At 54.6% G+C, this 11,253-nt stretch overlaps 2 protein-coding genes across 2 annotated transcripts; one reads left to right on the top strand and one right to left on the bottom strand.

Annotated features, from left to right (window-relative positions):
- Positions 1–427: 427 nt before the first annotated feature.
- Positions 428–3,348, bottom strand: PtA15_6A744 (uncharacterized protein; the record flags this gene model as incomplete). The annotated part of the gene is made up of 9 exons (XM_053170482.1): positions 428–518; positions 587–794; positions 870–1,140; positions 1,233–1,304; positions 1,391–1,507; positions 1,581–2,080; positions 2,794–3,030; positions 3,095–3,173; positions 3,262–3,348. The coding sequence occupies 9 exons, from the start codon at positions 3,346–3,348 to the stop codon at positions 428–430; spliced, it is 1,662 nt and encodes a 553-aa protein (XP_053021669.1).
- Positions 3,349–8,405: 5,057 nt separating this feature from the next.
- On the top strand, positions 8,406–11,136 carry PtA15_6A743 (uncharacterized protein; the record flags this gene model as incomplete). Its single annotated transcript, XM_053170481.1, has 6 exons — positions 8,406–8,462; positions 9,317–9,435; positions 9,494–9,563; positions 9,774–9,998; positions 10,056–10,680; positions 10,976–11,136. 6 exons carry the CDS (start codon positions 8,406–8,408, stop codon positions 11,134–11,136), a joined length of 1,257 nt encoding a protein of 418 aa, XP_053021668.1.
- Between the last annotated feature and the right edge of the window lie 117 nt (positions 11,137–11,253).

Raw genomic sequence — 11,253 nt, 5'->3', positions numbered from 1 at the left:
ACCAAGCCGAGCCCCCCCCTGTTCACGCCACAAAGGCCCCCAGCCAAGGCCGGGCGAGCTAGCCCTGTCGGGGGGCCCGCCACCCGGGCCACACAAGGCCCCTCCGCCGACGCGAGAAATGTGCCCGAGGCCGTCGGGGGGGCCAAGGCGCGGGAAGATCATACATACACATTCATACACACACGCATACATACATGGGGCAGGGTGGCAGGACCCAAAGAAGGGAAGGATTGTTTTTTTGGAGGGGGGGGGCTTTCAAGGGCCGGTCTATGGGGAGAGAAGGAACGATCAGCTGGGAGAGAGCGAGAGAAGGTGGGGCGTGTACACGGATGAAACGCGCGTGTCCGTCGCAGCAGTGCAGAGAAAAAGAAAATGTCCGCCGGTGTGTTGTCAGGCGGCAGGAGGGCCGCGGAGGGCCGGGGCGTGCTCAGAGCTTCATCTTACTCTCGCCGGCCTTGGCGTCGTGTTCGAGGTAAAGCTTGGCACAGACGTCAGCGAACTTAGCCTTCGCGACGGGCCTGTGGCATCCCCCCAAAACAAGTCAGCACCCCATCTTTACAGACGAGCGGAGAGAGGAGAGACGGACCGTTTGAGCTTGAAGGTCGGCGTGAGCAGCTCGTTCTCGATCGAGAAGGGCTCCATGGTCAGGAAGATGTTCTTGATCCGCTCGAAGCCGAGCAGCTTAGCCGACCCGGCCGTCTTCTCCATGTCCTTGAGCACGGCGGCCCGGACGGCGGGGAGCTGGCAGGCGTCGTCGAGCGCGACGGGCTTGCCGACGGTCTTATTCGCGAACTCTGTGTGGCAAGGAGCGGCCAAGAAGGCTCAACGGACGGCCGATGGGGAGGGGGGGGAGAGGGGGAGGGACGGACCTTGGAAGGCGACCGGGTCGGGGACGATGACGGCGACGAGATAGCTCTTGAGCGAGTCCCCATGCAGGTAGATCTGCGCGATCAGCGGGTTGACCGAGTACGCGCCTTCGACCTTCTCCAGGGCCACGTACTCGCCCTGGGCGAGCTTGACCAGGTTCTTGATCCGGTCGATGATCTTGAACCGGCCCTTCTCGTCGACGAGGCCGATGTCGCCCGAGTGTTGCCAGCCCTCGGCGTCGATCAGCTCCGCCGTCTTCGCCTCGTCTTTGTACTACACACACACACCCCCGGACGACATGGCCCTGTCAGTCTTCTGCCCCTTCCCCACCACCCACGTCTGCCCGAGTCACTCTGCACACTCACATAGGCCGGGATGCACGGCTCGCCTCGCACACAGATCTCGCCCCGAGGAAACGGCTTGTCGGTCGAGAAGTACTACACGCAGTGAGCCTCCGATCAGCGCTGTGGCCCAGCATTCCCCGCGTGTGGGAGGGGGATCACCCCGGGATGGACAGACCTACTTTCATGTCGGGGACGTCGACGAGTTTGATTTCCTGGCCTGCTTGTGGCGGGCCAACGGTCCCGTTGGGGTCCATGTCTTCGCCGAAGCACTTGGTACAAGTGCCCGAGTTTTCGGTCTGTGGACACAGAAAGAGAGATTAAAACGGATGGGGTGGTGGTGGTGGTGGTGTGTGGAGGGCGAGGACTGACGGAGCCGTATCCCTCGGAGACCTGGGTGATGAACGCGACCTTCAGGAACGAGACCACGTCCGGGGAGATCGGCGCAGAGCCGGTGCCGATGATCCGGACTCTGCCGCCGAGGGCCTGCTTGACCTTGTTGAACACCAACCGGTCCCACAAGAAGTGCGTGTTCGTGCCGTTGGTCTTCAGGTTCTGGAGCTTGACCTGCAGCGCCTTGCGGCCCAGACTGCCCTTGAAGCCCGGCCCGTCCAGTTGGGCAAGCACGGCCTGGTAGATCCGGTTCAATACTCGCGGCACACTGCCAAGAATGGATGGGTTAGGATGGGCGGACACGAGCTCGGTAGGGGATGCATACCTGAGGAAGATCGTGGGCTTGAGCAGCTGGACGTCTTCGAGCAGGCGCAAGTTGTCGCCGCAGGAATAGCCGATCGGAGCCCCGATAGCTGCAGTGAAGAACAAGATAGTGCGGTTTAGCGAGCGTTCGATCGTGCCAGGAGATCGCGACTGACCTAGAAGGATAGCCTCGAAGAAGCGTTCGAAGATGTGACTGAGCGGGAGATAGGAGAGGAACACGTCCTCGTCCCCCTGCGCCCAGGCCGAGCCATGCAAGTTGGACACACAGGCCGCCGCAATGGTCCGGTGGAGTAAGACGGCGCCCTTGGGCATGCCCGTCGTCCCGGAGGTGTAGCAGACCGAGTTCAGGGACGATGGGGCGGGCGGGATGTGGGCGGTGGGATGGGCGCGGCCTAAGGCTTCGACTGTAGATTGAAAGAGGGGTCATATTTTTCAGTCCACATACACACAGAGAGAGAGAGAGAGTGTGTGTGTGTGTAACCGACTCTCTTCGATGTCGTAGATGGCGATGCCGAGCTGTTCGCCCCAGCTCTTGAGCGCGCGACGCTGGTCACCCGCAGAGACGGTCTTGGGCTCGACGGGCTGGAGGCTCTTCCAGCCGTCGGCGGAGACGATGACTTTCAAGGACGGGGTGGCGTGGGCGTTGCGGAGGAGGTCGGGGATGTGTGCGGCGGAGGAGACGACGAGGCGGGTGTCGGAGTGGTTGATGCAGTACTCGACGACGGTCGGGCCGAGGGTCTCGTAGAGCGAGATGATCACGAGGGAGTAGGCGGCACAAGCGTGGGCGACGATCTGCCATTCTGTGTGTGTGTGTGATCTCAAAGTTAATAAGAGTGAGTGAGGGGGGGGGGATGTGTGATGGACTGACCGGGGCGGTTGTGGGTCCATATGCCGACGGTCCATCCGGTGCGGTCGGGGGTGGCCAGGGTGCCCTCGGCCTGGAGGCGGAGGAGGCCGCTTCCGAAGTCGGTCCGGCGGCGGTCGATGTCCTTGTAGCTCTGCCAGACGAAGAAGGGCTCGAGCTCCCCGGAGGCCGGGTTGGTGGGGCGGTGGCCGAGACAGGGCTTGTCGTAGGACTGGCCGAGGCCGAAGTTGAAGACCTCATCTGGAGCCGGACCCGGGGGTGATCAGCGGCTGGGTGGCTGGAGGAGAGAGGGTGGGATGCTTACAGTAGGTGCGTGGGAAGCGCTTCTCGGGGGTCTCGACGGTGGTGAAGTGGGGGAAGGCGGCGTTGCGGAAGTGGCCGGTCTGGCCTGGCCTGCGTGTGCCGGGGACCTCCTGCTGGCGGAGTGGTGAGCATCTCTCTTCGGGCTGAGTCTGGGGTGGTGCTGCTTACGATGGCTTGGTGGTTGAGGTCGAGGGGGCCGTCGTTCTTGACGGGCAGTGCGTCGCTGGTGATGGCGTAGGGGGGGAGGGCAGACATCGTGGGTGGATGGGAGTGGATAGGGAGGGTGGGCTGGGCTGGGATGGGCTGGGATGGGGGGTGGGCTGTTATCTGCTCGGCTGTCCTTCCCAGCGAGGAAACAGCCCACCCCCTGCGCACGCAACACCACCTCATCACACATCAATAACACAAAAAAGGCGACGGATGAGCCCCCCTGTTTATGTACACAGCTCCAACAAAACTTGGGAGGTACTTTAAAGATAGGGAGTCAAGCTAACCTCCATCATCCTCCTTAAATTTCAATTCGAAACCCCCCTAATCATCATCCCACAACAGATCCAACCTAAAATTCATTGAAAGAAACCACCCCAAGCAACACCACAGTAATCCTTTTCCTGGGTATCCTTCTGGTGAGCCCCCCTGAACTGCAGCTAGCTTGGTAACTCTGCTGCCATGCAAATATCACATTGCGGCACATACTCAGCCACAGGTACATACAGCGACAAAATGTTGGAGAGAAAAGGCTGCATGTTGAGCAGCAACTTACAGCTGCTAATCAGTGTAATCTAGCATTAGCCAAGTTTAACAAGCCAAGCTGATTTTGCACAAGGTTTGACTAGCAGCTACTGTCAACTAAAATTGCAAGCAGCGATCTTCACTAGTGTGCCAGCTGTGGGATATCCACAGTTAGAGAGCTAGCTCATGAGCAACCATCCAACAAATCCAACATATTTGTATTCCCCTGGGTTGCATATTGTATTGCTCACCCAATACAATCCACTGTATTTTTTGCATTTTGTATTGCCCCCCTCATTTGTGATATCTTTGGGATTGGCTTGGTCAATACATTTTATTTCAACTGTAATTGGATGTGTTGCACAGTTGTCATGAGCTGACCATTGCTATATGTCCAGGCCTGATTTCAGGTTTGGGCTTGCTGCATTAAGCAAGCCTCAACCTGCAGTGAAATGAATCCTCAGGCTAGGAGGGCATTTACAAACCCAGCCTTACTTGACCCAAGCATTTAGCAGACAGACTGGGATGCTCTGATGGCTAAACTAGCTAGCTGCAAGCTAAACTAGCCACTGGTAAAGATGCTCTGAAAGGGTTGATAGTAGTAGGTTCATGGGTATAAAGCTGTATAAAGGCGGATGATGAAATCAGTTGAACTGAATCACCTGCAGCTTTTGCTGATCCTGAGAAAGCTGCAAGGTTTTGGTGGGCAGCTCCCCTTGGGAAGCTTTTTACTGCCCATAAACATTGCTGAAAGGTGCACAAGCAGACTAAGGATGTTCACCGGGTTTTGGGAGGGGGTATGAGCACCAGGGAAGCTTGTGGGGCACTCCCCAGGGAGTGCCTTACCTTGTATTGTTTTCACAAATCAGTGCAATGTCTACTACATCATATGTATAATCAAAAATGAAATGATATCCAACTATATATGAAGCATCCATAACTCAGCTGGTACTCATCTAGAGAATAACAATTTGGACCCGTTGCTAGGTACCCAGCACCATCTGGCAGGTACTACCACGCACCCTGCAGTGCTGGGTGCCTGTTTTGTTGTGAAAAGTGGGGGGTACCCGGGTACCGCTTGAGGTACCCGCTCAAGTGCCTCTTGATGCGGCAGTGCCTGTGCCCAATACATTGCACCCGGCAAGCCGGACTTTGACCATCTTGCCGAGAGAAATTCACACCTCTTGGCAAGATGGATTTGTACCAGCTCGCCGAGAGGAATGCATCCCTCCCGGCAAGCTGGACTTTGACCAGTTTGCCAAGAGAAATCTACACCTCTCGGCAAGAAATCCATCTTGCCAAGGGGTGTGTCTCTTGGCAAGCTGGTCAAAGTCCAGCTCGCCAAGAGGAATACACACCTCCCGGCAACAATGGGAAGTTACATTATCCAGTTCGCCTAGGTGTGAATTAGTTATCCAGTCCCATGTGGTGTGAAATCCAACATAAATTGAATCTGTGGGTGTCAAGAGAAAGGTTTAATGTTGGTTAACAATATGGACCCCAATTTATTCCAAGGAAATCCTATTTTTGATGTTAAAATAACACTTTTGTGACCAAATATCAGTTATCTGGTCTAAGTTACCCAGATAACTGATTTTTGGTCACAGAAAAGATATTTCAGCATCAAAAATAGGAGTATCTTGGAAAAAAAGGGGGACCATACTGTTAATCAACATTCAGCCTTTCTTTTGACACCCACAGATTCAATTTATGTTGGATTTAACAACCCAGAGGACTGGATAACTAAATCACACCTAGGCAAACTGGTTGACGTAACTTCCCATTGTTGCTCCTGGCAAGCTGAATTTTTACACCAGCTCACTGAGGGTGTTTTTCCCAGTGAGCTGGTCAAATCCCAGTCCGCCGAGAGGTGTGTATTCAACTAGGCAAGCTGGACTTGACCACCTCGCCAAGAGACATACCTCTTGGCAAGAGGGACTTTGGGGAATTGGTGTCCCCATTCCCGTATGCCAAGTATGTGAAAAAAGGCACAAAGTACCGCAGGTACCCGCCCCAAGTACCGCTGGCACTCGCCAGGCGGTGCCAGGTGCGGTACTTGGTCCCTGCTTTGGGAAAAAAACGTACCCGGTACCCGGGTGCCAACCGTACCCGGGTCCAAATCGTTATTCTCTAAACTCATCTGTAACTCAGTAGTAACTAAACTGGACCACAGAACACAAAATGTCTGTAACCAAAGTTTAACTAAATTGTAAAGCACCACTCACGCATTGTTTGTACCAGAGGGTGAGATCAATCTGAATGGTGTTGGAACTATTTCACCCTCCTTTACCCATTGCTGTGGCCTCAAAATAATGTGATTTACAATAGGGTGACAAATCACACACTTTTAATACCAGAGGGGTATTTCCGCCGAGTAAATGAGGGTAAAATTTAAGAAAAAAACTAGCTGTAACTGCCCTGATGGACTATGATTTGTCACCCTATTGTAAGCGCAGACAATAGGGTGACAAATCACACACCAACCACACACTTGTTAAAAAAGAGGAGCATTTGCAGCTGAGTGATTTATGAACTGTTTCAGCCTTGTTTACCCAGCCAAAGTACAGTTCTCCTGCTCTTGTACAAGTATTAAAATGTTTTGCACTTCTGATATTTTCTTTATCCAAATCTAGGCAGTTGTGTTTCAGGCATGATATATATTTGATGAAGGCAGTTCACCCCAATGTACAAAAAAAATTGGATATGCAAGAGCTACCTGATTTTGAAATGCAGAACTTAAGTTAGGATTGACATGAACTTGACTTCAAGATGAATTCAATCTGTTGAATGATAGTTCACATCCAATGGTTAAATATCACTCCAAATCAGATTGGTCTATAGTTCTTGCTCAGTAATTGAACAATTCACCATCACATTTTAAGGAATTCTGCCCCAGTTCAGACAAAAATTAAGCCCAAATTCAGCTGTGGCACTTCCTGGGCAGTGCCCCCAAAGCTTCCATGGTGGAGGGTCATCCCAAACCCCAGACCCCAACTATGCCCCAGGCCATGGCCTTTTTCTTCTTGCTGCTGAAATATCCATGGTATCAGGTGCTGCAATGGAATGGCCAAACAGGCTACTATGTAGCTAGTGGCACATCACAAAGGCCTTGGCCTCAAGGACTGCCTGGAGTCTCTTTGTGCTGCTGCCTTGTATCATCCAACCCCACCAATTGAGGGGATTGACACCTGCTACTCAAAGGAGGATCCCTAACTGCAGGGAGCAAGGTTCTTTTATGCTGGGCCAGCCAACAAAAAAACTATTGACATGGGCATTCATCTTGATCCCAGAAACTCACACTGATTTTGGAATTGTGTTCTCCAAAGGCCAACCCATTTTCTCCCAGAAAAGATTGGCACTCAAGCCCAGAAGTGTGCTGTGGTGCACCAAATGGTACAGGCGGTGATTCAGATCAAATCAGCAGTGCGCGGTTCAGCTTTCATCCCCCAGTCTCAAGAACTCAGTCCTCAAGATCCTCAAGGTGTTTCAGGATCTCCTTCCCCCCTCTTTCCCTTCTTTTTGTCTGTTTTGTCTCTTCCTTCTCTTTCTTGTCTTGTCTTGTCTTTTCTTTTTTCTTATATGTGCGCTTTTCAATGGAGATGTATGTGGTGGGTTGGTGTGTTGTTTTGTGTTTTCTTTGGTTGTGTTCTGTTCTCTTTTCCTTCTTGTTGTTGCGCGCGCAGAGGCGCGCAGGTGTATGATGACCTGTCCACAACATGTCACAGTCCCCAGAGTCTGAGTTCAGCTCGAACTCAGATGATGGGGCGGCATGGACTTTGTCTGAACCCTTTTCTTTTGGCTTTTCAGATCATCCATCCAGAATCTTAATTTTATTGATCCCTCTCTGAGTCTGTGTGTCTTCTGAGTTCAAACTCTCAGCACCTTGAGTCCCATTTTCCCCAAATCCCTTCTTTAGATCACACCTCCCGGCCCTTTCTCGCTGGACTTCTTTCTTTTCCAGATCATCCAACAACAAACCACCGCCAACAAGGATCTACTCCTGTCGTCTCCCAACAAATCCCCCTACAACTTCTGCTATCCTCGATTCCTCACCTCTTTTCTGGACCACTGCGAAGGCAGCGCACAGCGCACTCTCCCTTCCAGTAACTGCCAACGGCCCAGCACCGGTCGGAGTTCCACAGCGCTCACTCTGGCATCAAATACTTTTTTTTATCTCTTATTCTATGCCTAGGATTATCATGTGCATTCAGCTAAGGGCCATCAGAATGACAAATCAAAACATAAAATACCCCCCAAAAAAAACATCAACACCAAGGAAATCCTCCCTTAATAAGAAGACATTATATACCCTGGGAGCAGACAGGATCAGCAGTGGATTGTTGCGATTATAAGCCCCCCTATGGCAGCTAACACCACGGAATCCCACTTAAAAAGATTGATCAGATTATGGTTTATGGATGCATGAATGAACTCTGAGCACCATAAAGATGGCCCATACAACCTCACCAGCCATTGGAGGCATCCACACCCATTGACACTGCTTTCAGGAGAGTGTGGGACTGTCCTGGACACCCAGCAGGAGGGGCCAGCTGTTGGGACCCAAAAAACCCATCAGTACAATGATCAACAAGGTCTTGGTGGCCTTTTCTCCTCCTGGACCCCATTTCTCACTTGTGGTAATCCAGGAAGAACAACCTGTCACTAGACTGCAGTGAGACCACTGAGCTAGGGACCAGTTGCATAGTGGGCTGGCCATCTGTAAGAAACAGAGGGGCCGTTGTTGCCAGCTATGTAGTTGTGGTCACACCAGAGCTGGAAACAAGTGATAGCTGTTGTTGGTTGATGTCTGGTGGCCATCCATTTTTCCTGCTGGTTGACTGGCTGTGCTTGGTCCTGCCATGCAGGGAGTGGGATGGCTGCCAGGACCAGGGATATTACAGCTGCATGCTGTGGCTCCACCAGTGGCTGGTCTTGTGACAGATGTTGTGAGGAGGAGTGTGTTTGGTGTGGAGGCTGGAGGAGGCCTTGATGGATTTTCCCAAGCAAAGATTTGTGCCCATTGTTGTGCACCAGGTGGGGCCTTGTGCCCCAGTCATCAATGGGCAGTTGGAGGTGTTCTTGGGGTGAACAATGGTAGTTTTGCAGCTCACTTGGTTGCAAGATGCTGTGAGTGTTTTGGTGGGGGCAGGTGTTCCTCCTGAACACGCTCCTGAGTTGTCTTTCATAGTTCTGGCTATTTGATCTCTGTGTGCATTTTGCCGTGGTTCTTGAGTGAGCCCTGTTTTGTGTGTTTGGTGTTTCGCTGTTCTTTTTCAGGTGAGTCGGTTGCTGTGCTGTGATGCTGATGTAAGCCACTCACTCCTGCTCCAGCAACGCTTTCTCCCGAAACAGACCACCACCACCCACCACCAGCCACCACCAAACCACACACGATGACCATCGCCTGTCTCCAAGAAACCATCGTAAGCAGACACTCACTCACCCAAAAGCAAAAAGCAAAAAGAAAAAGCAAAACTGACACCGAAAACAGACCCCCGCAGACCTCAACATCCTCTCCCTGCTCACCAAAACCCCGCAGGGCAAGTTCAACGACCGCAGACCACGCCTAGACCCACTCATCCTCGAAACAGCAGCACTCAGCAGCCCAGCGTCAGTCTTCCACCCTGAACAAACACCAAACAAAAACTGAACCATCTCTCTTCAACAGCCAAACCAGAAACCACTACCTCCACTCCTACCACGCCCAACACCAGCCACAGCAGAAGCAACACCACCAGGCTGAGAGCGACCTCGACTCCACCTCGACCTGCTCCACCTTCTCCCGCTCCCCCTCCTCCTCGCCCGGCTCCTCGCCCGACCGGCGCCACCACCGCTCGACGCTCGACGAATGCATCCGCCAGCTGCGCCGCGCCCTGCCCCCACACCCGCCGGCGCTCGCCCCGCACGCCGCCGAGCCCCGCCAGCCGGGCGGGCTGGTGGCGGTGAAGTGCGAGGCCCGGACGCGGATCCCGACGGGCGAGGGCCAGCTCTGGCTGCACCTGTACACCAACAGCCTCGACGCCAAGGAGCACCTCGCCTTTGTGATCGACCAGGCCCAGATGCACGCCTACCCCGCCGCCCCCGCCGACGCCCGTTGGATCCGCTCGCGCAGCCTGGACGCCGTCTGGGGCCCGGAGGAGACGGAGACCGAGCGGCTGGTCCGGGGGGCCTACGTCGGCCGGCTCTCCCCCGCCCCCGACCCCGCCCCCCTCCCCCGGCCAGGCAGCCAGCCACAAGAGGATGACGAAGAGGAGGAGAAGCCGATCGTCCGGATCCACAGCGAATGCTTCACCGGCGAGACGATCGGCTCGCAGCGCTGCGACTGCGGCGAACAGCTGGCCGACTCCCTCCGCCACATCTTCACCACGCCGCCCTACCGGGGCGCAGTGATCTACCTGCGCCAGGAGGGAAGGGGGATCGGCCTGCTCAACAAGATCAAGGCCTACAACCTCCAGGAGCTCGGCTTCGACACGCTCGAGTCCAACCTCCTGCTCGGCTTCGGCCCCGACCTGCGCGACTACAGCGTCGCCGCCCGGATCCTCGAGGACCTCGACCTGCGCGACATCCGTCTGATGACCAACAACCCCGGCAAGATCGAGGCCCTCACCCGCTCCAGCCATGACCCCATCATCCACGTCCGCGAACGCATCCCCATGGTCCCGAGCCACTGGCGTGCCGCTGCTGGCCCCGGCGCAGGCGCGTCGTCCCCGGAGGCGTTCGCCAGGATGTCCCGGGCCTGCCAGCACCAGGGAGAGCCCCTCGTCGATCCAACCACTCATCCCCAGGAGAAGCCAGCCGCGGCCCGGCCTGGGAGCGAGCTGGACATCTATCTGCGCACCAAGGTCACCCGCATGCGTGCGTCTCTCTTCTCTCGCTCTCTCACGCTTTCGGACGGCTGACCCGGCTCGCTTTTCCATCTCCAGGCCACTTAATCCCGCTCCCTCCTCCTCATCCCCCTTCTTCTTCTTCTTCTTCTGTGCCCCCATCGTAACCACCCCGTCCTACTATTATTTGTATGTATCTCCCCCCCCCCCCCAAAAGACACCCAAACCTTCGTATTCCATGTTAGACTTGAGAGCATGATTTAATATATATATTATTGTGTGTTGAGTGGTGTTTTGCTGTGTTCGGGGGTGCTGGGCGGCGGCAGCGGGGGGCCCAGGCTGCCAGCCAAGTGCCGCCCCGCCGGGAGCCGAGGAAGCGGCCAGCAACCACCAGAAAGTCAAGATGGCCGACCAGCAGCAGCTGTCCCTCCTCGAACTGCTCCACCTCAACTTCACCCCCAAGCCCACACTCCAGCCAGCAGAGTAAGCACAAAACAGCCTCAGCCCAACAAACAAACAAACAAACAGAAACAAACAAGCAAACTGACAAACAACAATAACAACAACAACAACAAACACCATCATATCCTGGGTGAGTGAGCCT

This window comes from Puccinia triticina, chromosome 6A (assembly GCF_026914185.1).
Source record: "Puccinia triticina chromosome 6A, complete sequence".
Taxonomy (NCBI): Eukaryota; Fungi; Basidiomycota; class Pucciniomycetes; order Pucciniales; family Pucciniaceae; genus Puccinia; species Puccinia triticina.
The sequence above is the reverse complement of the archived record's forward strand: the minus strand, read 5'-3'. Positions and strand labels throughout refer to the sequence as shown.